Source organism: Hevea brasiliensis, chromosome 6 (genome assembly GCF_030052815.1).
Source record: "Hevea brasiliensis isolate MT/VB/25A 57/8 chromosome 6, ASM3005281v1, whole genome shotgun sequence".
NCBI lineage: Eukaryota > Viridiplantae > Streptophyta > Magnoliopsida > Malpighiales > Euphorbiaceae > Hevea > Hevea brasiliensis.
In genome coordinates this window covers 106,838,276-106,857,234 of record NC_079498.1, presented here as the reverse complement: position 1 = coordinate 106,857,234, position 18,959 = coordinate 106,838,276, and the positions used below count along the sequence as shown (strand labels likewise).

General features: G+C 30.6%; 1 protein-coding gene and 2 pseudogenes across 1 annotated transcript; all 3 read left to right on the top strand.

Annotated features, from left to right (window-relative positions):
- The first annotated feature begins 753 nt into the window (after positions 1 to 753).
- LOC110664582 (linoleate 13S-lipoxygenase 3-1, chloroplastic) lies at positions 754 to 5,905 on the top strand. The gene is made up of 8 exons (XM_058149132.1): positions 754 to 1,304; positions 1,627 to 1,907; positions 2,575 to 2,812; positions 2,904 to 3,236; positions 3,751 to 3,944; positions 4,051 to 4,352; positions 4,454 to 4,717; positions 4,914 to 5,905. Exons 1-8 carry the CDS (start codon positions 911 to 913, stop codon positions 5,668 to 5,670), a joined length of 2,763 nt encoding a protein of 920 aa, XP_058005115.1. The 5' UTR covers positions 754 to 910; the 3' UTR covers positions 5,671 to 5,905.
- Positions 5,906 to 11,545: 5,640 nt separating this feature from the next.
- Positions 11,546 to 12,329, top strand: LOC110664117 (lipoxygenase 4, chloroplastic-like; annotated as a pseudogene).
- A 2,109-nt stretch (positions 12,330 to 14,438) lies between these two features.
- On the top strand, positions 14,439 to 17,474 carry LOC110664113 (linoleate 13S-lipoxygenase 3-1, chloroplastic-like; annotated as a pseudogene).
- The last annotated feature ends 1,485 nt before the right edge of the window (positions 17,475 to 18,959 follow it).

The window sequence follows — 18,959 nt, the reverse complement described above, 5'->3', positions numbered from 1 at the left end:
ACACTTACTAATAATACAAAAAAAAAATTAAATTTTAGTTATTGCTATTGAATATTTTCCAGATTATTAGATTGTTTTTATCATAATTAGCAATTCAAAAATGATAAATTAAATGCCAAATATGAAATTCCCAATATATTTCCAAACCTGTAGTAATATGTGATATAATTTTAGTGTGAGATTCCTAAAAAAAATGAGCTAAATTTAATTTATTCTTAAAAGTTAATTTAAGAAAGACAGATTACTTAAACCTTAATAAAGATTACATGACCCTTATTTTAATTAATATTAAATATTAATAAATTCTTTTAAGTCTAAGATTAAATATTTAAAGTATATAATACTTACGAGAGACTCAAATATTAATTAAGAGACTTAATATTATTTTAAAAAAATAAATCAGACTTACTTTAATTTAAAAATTAGTTAACTCAAGAGAGTAATATTAACATATTCAAAACAATTCTACACTTTTAATGCGCAGGGACATGATTGTCATTTCGGCACAGGGCAGGGGCTTTCCCACGCCCATCCTCCACAACCGCGTCGTTGACTCGGAAAGCCGGAAACTCGCTTTGACACGGCAGACTTTTCTTTTTTAAAAAAATTAATTTTCAAGAAAACAAAATCAAGTAGTAAAATCAAACTAAAAACTCAAAAAATAAACAGAAAAACGCAGCTGAATTTGAAAAACGTGTGGACGGTGTGTAATCTTTCGTCTGTTCCCTCTCTTTATATATAGGGAGAAGTACATGGACACATGGTCACCTTACTCACGATCATCATCAACTGAGACCAGTATTAGAACTGGGCACTATTACAGATAATTTGTATTTTCTTCTCATCTTTCTCCGCAGTGCTGATTATTTAATACTTTAATTGCACAGAGAAGGAAGGAGAGGAAATCAAGATGGCACTTGCTAAAGAAATCATGGGGAGTTCTTTGATAGATAAATCATCATTTGTATCAATGTCATCTAAAGTGCTCTTTAACCATAGTTTTCATCAAGAGAATCAGTTCTTAGTGAAACCAGTTTTGGTGCCTCTGCAATACGGAAAGCTTAGTGTAAAAAGAGCTGTGAGAGGTCCTGTTGCAGCTATCAGTGAAGATTTGATCAAGGCTAATAGTAGTAGTAATACTGTGCCTGAAAACGCAGTGAAGTTTAAGGTGAGAGCTGTTGTCACCGTGAGAAACAAGCACAAGGAGGATTTGAAGGAGACCATTGCCAAGCACTGGGATGCTTTTGCTGATAAGATTGGGCGAAATGTTGTTTTGGAGCTCATTAGTTCTGAAGTTGATCCAAGTAAGCACTTCTATTTCGCTTTCTCGGTAGTGGGAATTGGGGATAGTAAATGCTAATGTTTGGCTGTTTTGTTAAGTAGTTGAGTATTTTATCATGCTTTTGGGTTCTTCCCTTTTCAGCTTTTTATGGCTGGTTTGAGGTAAAGATCCTAATTGTCTGGTGGATTTCAGCTTTCTTCTTTTGGGTCCTCAAAATTATGTCCAAAAATGAGGGGAAAAAAATCCATATATTGATTCATGTACAATCAATGCTTGTTTAGCATAGTTGAGCCTTGCTTATATGGATCAAAGTTAATAATGATTTTGAAAATCGATTGTTGTAGAAACCAAGGAACCAAAGAGAAGCAAGGAAGCTGTGTTAAAGGACTGGTCCAAGAAAACAAATGTTAAGGCTGAGAGGGTCCATTATGCAGCTGAATTTCTAGTGGATTCCAATTTTGGGGAGCCTGGAGCAATCACAGTGAGCAACAAGCACCAGAAGGAGTTTTTCTTGGAGACTATCACCCTCGAAGGTTTTGCTTGCGATCCAGTTCATTTCCCTTGCAACTCCTGGGTACAATCCAAGAAAGATCAGCCTGCAAAAAGGATATTTTTCTCTAACAAGGTACTTATAATTGATTTTTCTACATTTTTTTTTTGTCAACTTTAAGACTTTTCAAAAAATGCCAGTCAGATTATTTTTCTATGTTATTTTTGAACAGAACATTTTTATAAGGTCAAACTTGCTACCATTAGGTTTTGAATTTTTGCAAATGACCAAAAAAAAAAAAACCAGAAAAGTTGGAACAATTCAAAGCCTGTTCTTATTGACACTCGGTTTCAATTGCTTTTCCATGGTGGTATTTGATTAATGAATTTGACTTGGTAATTTAGATTTTATGGCTGGAAGTTCATATTCACTGAAATAAAGTTGAATTGCATGCATCATGTGACAATTTAAAGGCTGTAATGGAATACCCACTTTAATAAGTAAATGGAAAAGAAAAAGAAAAAGAAAAAGCAAATCACTATTCATTGGCAATGTACACTGTCTTTATTGAGATTCCCCTATAATTGGATGGGACACTTCTCCAGAAGGCACCATGGACCCATGAAGTTGAAGCAACTAGAATATGAATGCTGTCAAGAAGTGTGTGTTTCCTGTTGTGATTATTAAGTCTATCATAAATGAGGTTGCGTAACAGTAATTCAAAGAAACAACTGTTACGTTCCCTGTATGATTTGGGTGTCAAAATTCTAAAGTTTAATTTGTGATGTTTTTGTTTGAGCAGCCATATTTACCAAGCGAGACGCCTGCTGGACTAAAAGCATTAAGAGAAAAAGAACTAAAAGATATCAGGGGTGATGGCAAAGGAGAGAGAAAATTATCAGACAGGATTTATGACTTTGATGTCTACAATGATTTGGGAAATCCTGACAGGGGTGTTGAGCTTACCAGGCCAAAACTGGGAGGTAAAAACATTCCATATCCAAGACGGTGTCGCACTGGCCGTCGTCCCACTGATACAGGTAAGTTTCTATCCCCAGTTCTTTGATACTTCATAGCTTTAAATTTTCTATATAATGTGAATGTCCTAATTTTTTATTATCTATGCACCAGATATAAATGCAGAGAGTCGTGTAGAGAAGCCCTTGCCAATGTATGTACCTAGAGATGAACAATTTGAGGAGTCTAAGCAAAAAACATTCTCAGCTGGGAGGCTTAAGGCAGTGCTTCACAGTCTAATACCATCCTTAAAGGCCACCATTTCTTCTGAGAACCGCGACTTTAATGCGTTTTCAGACATTGATATTCTCTACAAAGAGGGGCTGCTTCTTAAAGTAGGGCTTCAAGATGAAATCTGGAGAAGTCTACCATTGCCAAAGGCAGTTACCAAGATTCAAGAATCTAGTGAGGGACTTCTCAGATATGACACACCAAAGATTATTTCGAGTGAGTACCATTTTTCATTATCACCAATTTTCTGTGTCAATATTATTATATTACTTTGGTCGGGTACCATCAAATTCTCACCTGCCACTTTAGCATCAAAACAAGTGGTGGGACTGGGTAAAAAGTGAGTCATGGTGCATTTTCTTTGTTGGCCCACTGCCCATGTATCATTTAGTGGGTTCCAAGTCACATGTATAAATTTTAGGACAAAGATCTATGCTACTTTTACATCTCTTGTGAAGAAGAATGCGCATGTCTAACATTTGTTGCTAGCAACAGGGAAAAAATATCCACCATTTCTTGTCTCTTTCCCTTATTGGTTGCCTATTGGGAGCCAAACTTTGATGGTTTTAGTAATGTGCTGGGGATTAGATTCCAATAACTTGTGCTTTTGTCATTTTCCACTTGTCAGCAACTACATATTTTTACTAACACATTTCTCATGTGGGTTACATGGTATTTAATCAAAACCCAGTATTACTTTTGCTAATCTAGATGTGTTTCCCACATGCAGAAGACAAGTTTGCCTGGCTGCGAGATGATGAATTTGCCCGTCAAGCACTCTCAGGGGTTAACCCTGTCAACATTGAGAGGTTGAAGATTTTTCCACCAAAAAGCAATCTTGATCCTGAAATCTACGGTCCACAGGAATCTGCTCTTAAAGAAAAGCACATTATTGGCCATCTGAATGGCATGTCTGTTCAAGAGGTAATTATCATATTTTTTCTTATGCCAGGTTAAAAACTATAAAATCTGAAAATGATTTACAAGTTAAGCCCAAACATAACTGAATATTCTGTGATTATTATTGCAGGCCCTCGAGGAAAACAAACTGTTTGTATTGGATTATCATGATGTTTATCTCCCATTTTTGGACCGCATTAACGCCCTTGATGGTAGAAAAGCATATGCAACTCGTACCATATTCTTCTTGACCCCTCTTGGTACACTCAAGCCCATTGCTATGGAGCTTAGTCTCCCATCAGTCAGACCAAATTCCCAGTCAAAGCGAGTAGTTACACCTCCGGTAGATGCGACTACAAACTGGATATGGCAACTTGCCAAGGCTCATGTTTGCTCCAATGATGCCGGGGTTCATCAGCTAGTTAATCACTGGTAAGAATGAAGTTTCAGTTGGTTGCTACAGTTTTTGAAGCCTCAAATTTTTAGTTCTTGATTTAGATAATTAGTCAACTGAAATATTATGGTGACTACAGGCTACGTACACATGCCAGCATGGAGCCATTTATACTAGCAGCACATAGGCAAATGAGTGCAATGCACCCCATATTTAAGCTTTTGGATCCACATATGAGATACACCCTAGAGATCAATGCCTTAGCCCGCCAAAGTTTAATCAATGCTGATGGTGTTATTGAATCCTGCTTCACTCCTGGCCGCTACTGCATGGAGATTAGTGCTGCTGCATATAAAAACTGGCGATTCGACATGGAAGGCCTTCCTGCTGATCTCATTCGCAGGTAGCTTGTAGCCTGATTTCTACCCCCGTTTTCTTGAACTGGAAAAAATATTATCAAGCCATGTTTTGAAAATTTTGTTAAAATGGGAAACAGGGGACGAGAAAACAAAAGAATTACAGTGTGAAATTTATGTCTTTATCATTTTGGTGTATGAAAATCTTGAGGGAATCTAATAATGGTCCATATTATCTTGCAGGGGTATGGCTGTACCTGACCCAACACAACCTCATGGCCTGAAGCTTCTGATCGAGGACTATCCATATGCTCAAGATGGGCTTCTAATCTGGTCTGCAATAGAGAACTGGGTCCGCAGCTATGTGAACCGGTATTACCCAAATTCAAGTCTAATTTGTAATGACAAAGAGCTGCAAGATTGGTATGCCAAGTCCATCAATGTGGGCCATGCTGATTTCAAACATGCAGAATGGTGGCCCACATTAAACAATGTTGATAATCTTGTTTCAATCCTCACCACCATCATTTGGCTTGCATCTGCGCAACATGCTGCCCTCAATTTTGGGCAGTATCCTTATGGGGGCTATGTGCCTAACAGACCACCTCTAATGAGAAGATTAGTCCCAGAAGAAAATGACACTGAATATGCAAGTTTTGTAGCTGATCCACAAAAGTATTTCCTGTCAGCATTGCCTAGTCTGTTACAAGCAACAAAGTATATGGCTGTGGTAGACACCTTGTCGACGCACTCACCGGACGAAGAATACCTTGGTGAACGACAACAACCATCGATATGGTCCGGTGATGCTGAAATAGTTGAATCATTTTATGAGTTCTCAGCGAAGATAAGACAGATAGAGAAGGAGATTGACAGAAGGAATAGGGATCCTAACTTTAGGAACCGATGTGGCGCAGGGGTCTTACCATATGAATTACTAGCACCTAGCTCAGAACCAGGGGTAACATGTAGAGGCGTACCAAATAGCGTGTCAATATGAGTCAAAATGACACCTAAATTTCATGCATTCAGTTGCCTCTGTAGTTAAATATGCCTTTGAATTGGTTGAAAATTACAGTTAGTTCTAGGTATAAGACCATTCTTCTATAATTGTATCTGCATATTGTGTCACTGTAGGGTGCACTTAGTGGCACATTTAACATAGGATTGTATATGCAATAGGGTGCAATAAGCATAGCTCTATATGATAATCTTATGCTAATATGAAAGAGAGAATTTTAATCTTTGTGCTTCTGCTATCAAGCCTTCATCATCAATGAGGGTCAAGCTATCCAAATAAATCTAAATAGTCCATTCTTGTAGATTAGGGAACGATGGATTTAGAGTTCTGGCCTAAAATAAGTCTCTTAAATGGATAACATAAATCCAATTTTCTGTTCTGAGCGCTAACCTAAAGAATCAAACTCCAACTTCAACAATACAAGAATTAAACTTAGGATAATCAACTAGAGAATAGCTTCTTAAACCTTTTAATCAAATAATTATTATTTTTATTTTCTTTGCTAGTAAAGAAATAGATACAAAATTTAAATTTGAAGTACAAAACATTATATTGTTACAATTTTTTTGCATAAAAAATTCAAAATGAATAGAAGATTGGTTCCTTATAAGGATAACATCTAATTAAGAATCTCCAAAAGAAACAAAGACTAATTAATTTTCAAGTAAACACTAATTAAGCCATCAAATCAAGTATTTCTCACAATTAAGCATAAAGAGAAAATGTAGCAAGAATCACGACAATGCCCTTGGCGTAATCCTCGTGGAGCCAACTACCAAATGATGTTGACCTTAATTCATCTATGTGAATGAACCTGCAATCACTCAATACAACTCATTTTAAGTTAATTATATTTGCATATTTTAAATATATTATTTTTATTTTAAGTTATACAAACATCGTAGGTAGCATAAAAAAAAAAGTACAAAGAGGTTGGAATCCAATAGCATAAGATTTGTATTTAAATTAGAAGAGTAGTAATATAATTAATTTAAGAAGATTAATAAATTAAAAAAAAAAAAAAAAAAAAAGGAATTTGGTTGCTGAATTCGGTAAAACCAAATTTGGTAAGGTTTGGGAAACTTGTGAAGTGTTCAAGTTGGCCTTGTGTCCAATAGCCCATAAATAGGCTTGCATTTGTGGGTTAGAGAAGGGTGAATTTTGAGTGGCTATAATAGAGAGAAAAGAAGTCAGTTGGCCACCAAAAAATTTTGAGGGAATTGTTAGTGACCTTTTGAAAGTGAAAAAAATAATTAGTGTGTATAATTAAATTTTTTTATAGTGAATTTATTGATAGAGTGGATTTATATCAAAATCATATTAAATTTTGTGTGGATAATTTTTTACAATAAATGGTATCATAGCTACCATGCGTGATATCAAATAAGGTAAGTACAAAATTTGAGGTGAAGCCTTTTGATAAAAAAAATTAATTTTAGTTTGTGACAAAGCACTGTATATGTACTTGTGCAACGATGTTAGTCAAAGTTTCAAACGAAACAACGGATGATCATGAAATATGATTATTTGGAAAAATTTTAACAAATGGTAGTAAGTACGATTAAATTGATGTTAGCCCTCTGCTGTGAAGTACAATGTCTTGAAAACTTCGTCAATTTTTCTGTGGAATAAATTGGAGAGCTATATGTCAAAATCACTCAAAAATCACTTGTACCATAATATTTTCAATAAATTAATTGCCCAATTTACTAATATTTGTGTGAAAATAGATAATGAAGATAAAACCCTCTCATTTCTAACCTCTTTCTCACAACCTTATAAAAGTTTAATGACAACCCTAACTATTGGGAAGGAGATTTTAAACTCTCTCACAACCTTATAAAAGTTTGGTGACTGCCCTAACTATTAAGAAGGAGATTTTAAAGGTGGAGAGGTTATCGCAATTATCTTTGATGATGACAAGTTCCAGAAAATAGTTAGTAGCAATAAAAATTGAGCTTTTGTTGCTTATTCTAGTTGTGGCAAAAGCAATCACATGGAAACAATTAGAGAAAAAATAATAGATCGAACTCGAGACCACGGGTAAACTTTGAAGATCGAAAATGTTACTACTGTCATGAGAATGACTACATTCAATACAATTGTATGAAAATGAAGGAAGATCTTGCAAAATTTAAACAGTTTAAGAAGAGTTATGGGAAATAAAAAGAAATAACTGTTGAATAACAATTTATGATAATGTTGACAATAAATGTTTGAATATGGATTATGATAAGGAAAAGGCAAAAGATATGAGTGATTAATAGATTCTACTTATTCATCCCATATATGCTCAAAGAAAGAATAGTTTCATATGATTGAAGAAAATAAAGAAGACAAAGTGAATATAGCCAATGCAAATAAGATAGTAATCAGATATGTTTGTAAAGTGAATATCAAGTTGCATGGTGATAATGTGAAATTTTCACATGGAGTGAGGTATGTTCTTAAATTCAAAAAAAAAAATTAATTTTATTGAGTAAGTTATATTCTTTGAGTTATAGGTAATTTATTTATGGTGGAATCATGAGAATTGATCAAAGTGTTTTCGTAATCATGAAATGCAAGAACATTGATGTAAAGAATCTTTACAATTTGAAAAAAAGCATATTGATTGAAAGAATAAAGTTGAAACAATGGTATTATCAATAATTAATTAAGAGTGCAAATAAGCACCTATTAAAAAATTAACATTTGCAAAATTTGTAAAAACAAATTTCATTTGACTTTGAGGTAGAAATTATTGGAATCCAAATTAAAGTGCAACTAGGATTTAAAGTTAAATTAGAAGTGTAGTAATAAAATTAATTTAGAAAGATTAATAAATTAAAAAAAAAATTGTTGCCGAATTGGGTAAAACCGATTTTTTTTTTTCAGTGGACAAAACCGAATTTGATAAGGTTTGGGAAACTTGTGACGTGTCCAAGTTGGACTCGTGTCAGACTCGCATTCGTGGCTTAGAGAAGGGCGATTTTTGAGCGGCTAAAATACAGAGAGAGTAAGGGGGTGTTTGGTTTACCTGTTGGGTTCAGCTCATAGCTGATAGACATTCAAACAGGTAAACTGTGGTGTTTGGCAAGCTTAAAAAAATAGAGCTGATAGCTGATGGGCAACTGATATGATACCCATCAGTTGCAGTTTGTATCAGTTCTATTTTTAGAGCTGTTTCTTATCAGCTGATAGCTGATCTGATTTTATTTTTTATTTTGACCATATTATCCTTTTTTATTTAACTTGAAAATTAATATTATTAATATTTTTATTTTTTTATTTATAATTTTAATATTTTAATTAATGTATTTCAACTTTGTTTAAATATTTTTTATTAATAACATAAAATATAAAATATTTATTTATATCAAAAAACTTAAAATTAATTATAAATTTTTCTATTAATCATAATAATTATTTTATTATTTTACCTATATTTTTAAAATTATTTAATTATCTTAAAAAATAATTATTTTCTTATTTCAATAATAAAATAAATGATATAATATAAAAGATTAATAATTATATATTTATTTAAATAATATAATATATTAATTTAATAATTATATATTTAATTTAATAATAAAATAAATAATATAATATAATAAATTTATAATTTTATATTTATTTAAATAATAAAATAAATTATATGATATATACCCTTATTAGTCATTTCACATATTAACAGCAACAACTAAATATAATTTTACCAAACACTTAATATAAAACAGCTATCATCAGCTATCAGTTATCAGCTATCAGCTAACAGTAACAGCTATCAACTAACAGCTATCAGTTATATTCAACAGTTAATTCAAACAGGCCCTAAGTCAACTAGCTAAAAAATTATGAGGGAATTAAGTATTTTGTAGTTGAAAAAAAAAATTAGTGCGTAATTTTTTTTTATAGTTAATTTATTAGTAGAATAAATTTCTATGAGTTATATTAAATTTTATATTTTTTAAATTGTGTGAGAAATTTTTTACAATAAAAGAATTATAAAAAATAAAGTTCATAATTTTTTTATTCATGGTGACTAAATAAATTGTAACAAATTATAAATTTTATAATTTACTTATGTAATCAATTTTTCATTAATTAATAAAGGAGAGAGATTTTGTGAAATATTTCAAATTTTAGATTTAAAAATTATTTATAGTAAATTTAGCTATTAATAGTTAAAATTCAAAATTATATAATAATATAAAAGCAAACAAAAAAAAAATTGTTAAAAGTCAAGCCTTGTGGCAATTTTTTTAAAGAAATATTGGGCAAGTTTAGGGATTGAAATAGTCATTCGAAAAACAAATATTTTATATGAATTTAAATTCAATTAATAATTTTAAAATTTAAACTCTGAATTTAAAATTATTATATAATTATCTTTAATTATTTTAAATTTAATTTTTATTACTTAAATATTATTTGAATGTATTTAATTTATATATTTATATTAATAATTTAACTTTTAAAATTATTAATATTAAAAAATTTAAATTTGATTTATTTAAAATATAGTACCCAAAATTTATAATAATTATTATAAAAACATTTTATAGTGCTCTTAAATTCTTATGATCAGACACCATGAACGTGTCTCACACCTTCACTTGTCATTCATTGACTATCAAACCAAAGATAATAAAACAAAATTCTCATCCAACACTCCATTATTTTCCTGCAATTTCTCATAGACAAATTAAAGACCAATTGGCTCAAATTCTACGCAATTGATTTGACGAAAGAAATTTGAACTTTCACTTTTCCAGCAATTTGCTTGAGAGAAGTATGCAAGAAATTATCAACTTATTTTATATTTTATATTTCATGCGTAATGGCAGAAAATATTTGATAAATTTTAAAATTTAAGAGCATATATAATATTTAATTAATTTTCTTTTACATTAAACCACTTCACTAAGTCCATTTAATAAGTTTTCATTATAAATTTATAAACGAGCCTATAAATGAGCCTTATCATAAATTTACAAATCTTTTTTCACAAAGTTATAAATGAATCTACTTACGAGTTTATTCATAAATCAACTCATGAGCCAGTAAATAAACTGAATCACTGAGGCTCAAACAACTCACAAATTGTTTGATTTGTTTATATTCTTAATAAGCAGCACGACATCAATGTGTTGACAAAGAATGACAATGGGTCAGATTTTTATGGTTACTCGATCGGATAGAATCCTAATAAGATAGATTTTGGTATTATATAATTGGTTTTGAAATGGGTTCAAGTTTGAAAAATAATGTTCATAATGTGTTCAGATCGAGTTTAAATTTTACATGTTAGGTATTCGTTACCCGAACTCGTTTATATAAATATTTAATTAAATATAAAATACATATTTTTATAATAATATTTATATATTTTTATATTTTTTATTTTATATAAAATGAAATTTAAATATTTAATGAAATGATTAAAATTTTAAAATATAAATTATTAATTAAAATAATTTTTTATAAAAAATATTAATTAAAATATATAAAATTAAATGAGTTTAGATTTTTTATTTAGATAATAATAATCGAGTTTGGATAGTTGAGAATAAATTTTAATCGAATTTGAGAAAGGTTCAAATTTTAATAATATTAATTGAAATCAAATTCAAATAGAGTGATTTTTACAGATACACTACCCATTATGATCTTAGCTAATAATAGATCAAAAAATCTTGAATTTTCCAGGATTTTTCCGGTCAACAAAAGAAAGAAAATAGAAGCAAGAAGAAATTAATTAAGCAACAAAATGACAAAAGAATTACAGTATGAAATTTATGTCTTCGTCATTTTGGTGTACGAAAATCATGAGGGAATCTAATAATGGTCCATATTATCTTGCAGGGGTATGGCTGTACCTGACCCAACGCAACCCCATAGCCTGAAACTCCTAATCGAGGACTATCCATATGCTCAAGATGGGCTTCTAATCTGGTCTGCAATGGAGAACTGGGTCCGCAGCTATGTGAACCGGTATTACCCAAATTCAAGTCTAATTTGCAATGACAAAGAGCTGCAAGCTTGGTATGCTGAGTCCATCAATGTGGGCCATGCTGATTTCAAACATGCAGAATGGTGGCCCACATTAAATAATGTTGATAATCTTGTTTCAATCCTCGCCACCATCATTTGGCTTGCATCTGCGCAACATGCTGCCCTCAATTTTGGGCAGTGTCCTTATGGGGACTATGTGCCTAACAAGACCACCTCTAATGAGAAGATTAATCCCAGAAGAAAATGACACTGAATATACAAGTTTTGTAGCTGATCCACAAAAGTATTTCCTGTCAGCATTGCCTAGTCCGTTACAAGCAACAAAATTTATGGCTGTGGTAGATACCTTATCGATGCACTCACCGAACGAGGAATACCTTGGTAAACGATAGCAATCATCGATTTGGTATGACGATGCTGAAATAATTGAATCATTTTATGAGTTCTCAGTGGAGATGAGACCGATAGAGGAGATTGACATAAAGAATAGGGATCCTAACTTTAGAAATTGATGTGGCGCAGGGGTCTTACCATATGAATTGCTAGCACCTAGCTCAGAATTAAGGGTAACATGTAGAGGCATACCACTTTGGGGTGCACTTAGTGGCACATTTAACATAGGATTATATATGCAATAAGGTGCAATAAGCATAGCTCTATATGATAATCTTGTGCTAATATGAAAGAGTGATAATTTTAATCTTTTTGCTTCTGCTATCAAGCCTTCATCATCAATGAAGGCCAAGCTATCCAAATAAATCTAAATAGTCCATTCTTATAGATTAGGGAATGATGGATTTAGCCTTCTGGCCTAAAATAAGTCTCTGAAATGAGTATCATAAATCCAATTTTCTGTTATTTACTTATCAACTAATCTGCATCTTCAGGTAGATCAAAATACTACATTCACTTCTATTATGAGTGCTAACCTAGAGAATCAAACTCCAACTTCAACAATATAAATATTCTAAGCATCAACTACAAGAATTAAACTTAGGATAATCAACTAGAGAATAGCTTCTTAAACCTTTTAACCAAGTAGTTATTATTTTTATTTTAAAAATAATAACTACTTGGTTTTTTTAAAAATAATAACTACTTGATTAAAAGGTTTAAGAAGCGTAAAGAAATAGATACAAAATTTAAATTTGAAGTACAAAACTTTATATTGTTACAATTTTTTTGCATAGAAAATTCAAAATGAATAGAAGATTGGTTCCTTACAAGGATAACATCTAATTAAGAATCTCCAAAAAAAAACAAAGACTAATTAATTTTCAAGTAAACACTAATTAAACCATCAAATCAATTATTTCTCACAACTAAGGATAAAGAGAAAATATAGCAAGAATCACGACAATACCCTTGGCGTAATCCTCGTGGAACCAACTACCAAATGATGTTGACCTTAATTCACCTATGTGAATGAACCTGCAATCACTCAATACAAGTCATTTTAAGTTGATTATATTTGCATATTTTGATTATATTATTTTTATTTTAAGTTATATAAACATCGTAGGTAGCATAAAAAAAAATAAGTATAAAAAGGTTGGAATCCAATAGCCTAAGATTTATAGTAATTGAGCAGAGTAGTAATATAATTAATTTAAGAAGATTAATAAATTAAAAAAAATTTAGTTGCTGAATTCGGTAAAACCAAATTTGGTAAGGTTTGGGAAACTCGTAAAGTGTTCAAGTTGGCCTTGTGTCCAATAAATGGTATCATAGCTGTGTGGGTGATTTTTTTTACAATAAATGGTATCATAGCTGATATGCGTGATATCAAGGACGGCAAGTAGAAAATTTGCAGTGAAGCCTTTTGATAAAAAAATTAATTTTAGTCTGTAACAAAGCACTGTTAATATACTTGTGCAATGATGTTAGTCAAAATTTCGAACGAAACAACAGATGATCATGAAATATGATGATTTGGAGAATTTCAACAAATGACAGTAAATACGATTAAATTGATGTTATCCCTCTGATGTGAAGTACAATGTATTGAAAACTTCGTCAATTTTTCTGTGGAAGAAATTGAAGAGCTACATGTCAAATTCACTAAAAAATCGCTTGTACCATAACATTTTCAATAAATTAATTACTTAATTTACTAGTGTTGGTGTCAAAATAGATGATAAAGATAAAATCCTTTTATTTCTAACTTCTCTCTCATAACCTTATAAAAGTTTGGTGACGGTCCTAACAATTAGGAAGGAGATTTTAAACTCTCTCACAACCTTATAAAATTTTGGTTACGGCCCTAACAATTATGAAGGAGATTTTAAAGATGAATGATGTTATTACAGTTATATTGGATGATGAGAAGTTTAAGAAAATAAGTAATAGCAATAAAAGTGGAGCTTTTATCGCTTATTTTAGTTGTGGCAGAAGCAATCCACGTGGAAATAATTAGAGAAGAAATAGTAGATCGAACTCGAAACCACAAGTAGACTTTGAAGATAGAGAATGTTACTACTATCATGAGAATGGTCACATTCAATACAATTGCATGAAAATGAAGGAAGATCTTGTAAAATTTAAACAGTTTAAGAAGAGTCATGGGAAAGAAAAAGAAATAACTGTTGAATAACAATTGATAATAATGTTGACAATGAATGTTTAAATATATATTATAATAAGGAAAAGGCAAAAGATACGAGTAATTAATAGATTCTACTTGTCCATCCAATATATGCTCAAAGAAATAGTAGTTTGATGTAATTGAAGAAAATAAAGGAGAGAAAATGAATTTAGCCAATGCAAATAAGATAAAAGTCGAATATGTTGGTAAAGTGAATATCAAGCTGCATGGTGATAGTGTGAAATTGTTAGATAGAGTGAGGTATGTTCTTAAATTCAAAAGGAACTTAATTTTATTGAGTATGTTGGATTTTTTGGATTATACTTATTTTATTTATGGTGGGATTATGAGAATTGGTCTAAGTGTTTTTATAATCATGAAATGCGAGAATACTAGAAAAATAATTACTGTGTAATTATTTTTTTATAGTGAATTTATTAGTAGAATAAGTTTACGTCGAATTACATTAAATTTTATATTTTTTTAATTTTGTGTGAGAGATTTTTTACAATAAAAGAATTATAAAAAATAAAGTACATACTTTTTTTGTTTATGGTGACTAAATAAATTGTAACAAATTATAAATTTTATAATTTACTTGTGTAATCAATTTTTCATTAATTAATAAAGGAGAGAGATTTTGTGAATTATTTCAAATTTTAGATTTAAAAATTATTTATAGTAAATTTAGCTATTAATAGTTAAAATTCAAAATTATATAATACTATAAAAGCAAACAAAAAAAAAATTTGTTACAAGTCAAGCCTTGTGGCAAAGAAATATTGGGCAAGTTTAGGGATTGAAAGGTCATTCGAAAAACAAATATTTTGTATGAATTTAAATTTAATTAATAATTTTAAAATTTAAACTCCGAATTTAAAATTATTATATAATTATCTTTAATTATTTTAAATTTAATTATTATTACTTAAATATCATTCGAATGCATTTAATTTTATATATTTTAATTAATAATTTATATAAAAATATATTTATATTAATAATTTAACTTCTAAAATTATTAATACTAAAAAATTTAAATTTGATTTATTTAAAATGTGGTACCCAAAATTTATAATAATTATTATAAAAACATTTTATAGTGCTCTTAAATTCTTATGATCAGACTACCATGAACGTGTCTCACACCTTCACTTGTCATTCATTGACTATCAAACCAAAGATAATAAAACAAAATTCTCATCCAACACTCCATTATTTTCATGCAATTTCTCATAGACAAATTAAAGACCAATTGGCTCAAATTCTACGCAATTGATTTGACGAAAGAAATTTGACCTTTGACTTTTCCAGCAATTTGCTTGAGAGAAGTATGCAAGAAATTATCAACTTATTTTATATTTTATATTTCATGAGTAATGGCAGAAAATATTTGATAAATTTTCAAATTTTAAGAGCATATATAATATTTAATTAATTTTCTTTTACATTAAGCCACTTCACTAAGTCCATTTAATAAGTTTTCGTTATAAATTTATAAACAAGTCTATAAATGAGCCTTATCATAAACTTACAAATCTTTTTTCACAAACTTATAAATGAGTTTACTTATAAGTTTGCTCATAAATCAACTCATGAGCCAGCAAATAAACTGAATCACTGAGGCCCAAACAACTCACAAATTGTTTGATTTGTTTATACTCTTAATAAGCAGCACGACATCAATGTGTTGACTAAGAATGACAATGAGTCAAATTTTTATGGGTACTCGATCCGATAGAATTCTAATAGGATGGATTTGGGTATTATATAATAGGTTTTAAGATGGGTTCAAGTTTGAAAAATAATGTCCATGATGTGCTCGGATCGAGTTTAGATTTTACATGTTGGGTATCCGTTACCCGAACCCGTTTATATAAATACTTAATTAAATATGAAATATATATTTTTATAATAATATTTATACATTTTTATATTTTTTTATTTTATATAAAATGAAATTTAAATATTTTATGAAATTATTAAAATTTTAAAATATAAATTATTAATTAAAATAATTTTTTATGAAAAAATATTAATTAAAATATATAAAATTAAATGAGTTCAGATTTTTTTTTCAGACAATAATTATCGAATTTAGATAGTTGAGAATAAATTTTAATCGAATTTGGGACGGGTTCAAATTTTGATAATATTAATTGAAATCGAGTTCGGATGGATTGATTTTCATGGATACCCTACTCATTACCATCTTGACCAGTAATAGATAAAAAAATCTTGAATTTTTCAGGATTTTTTCGGTCAACAAAAGAAAGAAAATAGAAGCAAGAAGAAATTAATTATAAGCAATAAAATGACAAAAGAATTACAGTATGAAATTTATGTCTTTGTCATTTTGGTGTATGAAAATCATGAGGGAATCTAATAATGGTCCATATAATCTTGCAGGGGTATGGCTGTACCTGACCCAATGCAACCACATGGCCTGAAGCTCCTAATCGAGGACTATCCATATGCTCAAGATGGGCTTCTAATCTGGTCTGCAATGGAGAACTGGGTCCGCAGCTATGTGAACCGGTATTACCCAAATTCAAGTCTAATTTGTAATGACAAAGAGCTGCAACCTTGGTATGCTGAGTCCATCAATGTGGGCCATGCTGATTTCAACCATGCAGAATGGTGGCCCACATTAAAAAATGTTGATAATCTTGTTTCAATCCTCACCACCATCATTTGGCTTGCATCTGCACAACATGCTGCCCTCAATTTTGGGCAGTATCCTTATGGGGAACATGTGCCTAACAGACCACCTCTAATGAGAAGATTAATCCCAGAAGAAAATGACACTGAATATGCAAGTTTTGTAGCTGATCCACAAAAGTATTTCCTGTCAGCATTGCCTAGTCCGTTACAAGCAACAAAATTTATGGCTGTAGTAGATACCTTATCGACGCACTCACTGAACGAGGAATACCTTGATGAACGATAGCAACCATCGATTTGGTCTGACAATACTGAAATAATTGAATCATTTTATGAGTTATCAGCGGAGATGAGACAGATAGAGAAGGAGATTGACAGAAAGAACAGGGATCTTAACTTTAGAAACTGATGTGGCACAGGGGTCTTACCATATGAATTGTTAGCACCTAGCTCAGAACTAGGGGTAACATGTAGAGGCGTACCACTCAGGGGTGCACTTAGTGGCACATTTAACATAGGATTGTATATGCGATAGGGTGCAATAAGCATAGCTCTGCATGATAATCTTGTGCTAATATGAAAGAGTGAGAATTTTAGTCTTTTTGCTTCTGCTATCAAGCCTTCATCATCAATGAGGGCCAAGCTATCCAAATAAATCTAAATAGTCCATTCTTGTAGATTAGGGAATGATGGATTTAGCCTTCTGGCCCAAAATAAGTCTCTGGAATGAGTATCAAAAATCCAATTTTCTGTTCTTTGCTTATCAACTAATCTGCATCTTCAGGTAGATCAAAATGCTGCATTCACTTCTATTCTTAGTGCTAACCTAAAGAATCAAACTCCAACTTCAACAATATAAATATTCTAAGCATCAACTACAAGAATTAAACTTAGGATAATCAACTAGAGAATAGCTTCTTAAACCTTTTAATCAAGTAGTTATTATTTTTATTTTCTTTGCTAGTAAAGAAATAGATACAAAATTTAAATTTGAAGTACAAAACTTTATATTGTTACAATTTTTTTGCATAAAAAATTCAAAATGAATAGAAGATTGGTTCCTTACAAGGATAACATCTAATTAAGAATCTCCAAAAGAAACAAAGACTAATTAATTTAAAAGTAAACACTAATTAAACCATCAAATCAAGTATTTCTCACAATTACGCATAAAGAGAAAATATAGCAAGAATCACGACAATACCCTTGGCGTGATCCTCGTGGAACCAACTACCAAATGATGTTGACCTTAATTCACCTATGTGAATGAACCTGCAATCACTCAATACAAGTCATTTTAAGTTGATTTTATTTGCATATTTTGATTATATTATTTTTATTTTAAGTTATATAAACATCGTAGGTGGCAAAAAAAAAAAAAGTATAAAAAGGTTGGTGATTTTTTAATTTTGTGTGGGTGATTTTTTACAATAAATGGTATCATAGCTATTGTGCGTGATATCAAAGATGGCAAGTAAAAAATTTGTGGTGAAGCCTTTTAATAGAAAAAATAATTTTAATCTATGACAAAGCACTGTAAATATGCTTGTGCAATGATGTTAGTCAAAATTTCGAACGAAACAACAAATGATCATGAAAGATGATGATTTGGAGAACTTCAACAAATGGCAGTAAGTACGATTAAATTGATGTTAGCCTTCTGATGTAAAGTACAATGTCTTAAAAACTTTGTCAATTTTTCTGTGGAAGAAATTGGAGAGCTACATGTCAAATTCACTAAAAAATCGCTTGTACCATAATGTTTTCAATAAATTAATTACCTAATTTACTAGTGTTGGTGTCAAAATAGATGATGAAGATAAAATTCTCTTATTTTTAACCCATCTCTCACAACCTTATAAAAGTTTGGTGACGGCCCTAACAATTAGGAAGGAGATTTTAAACTCTCTCACAACCTTACAAAAGTTTGGTGACGGCCCTAACAATTATGAAGGAGATTTTAAAGATGAAGGATGTTACCGTAGTTATATTGGATGATGAGAAGTTCAAGAAGACAGGT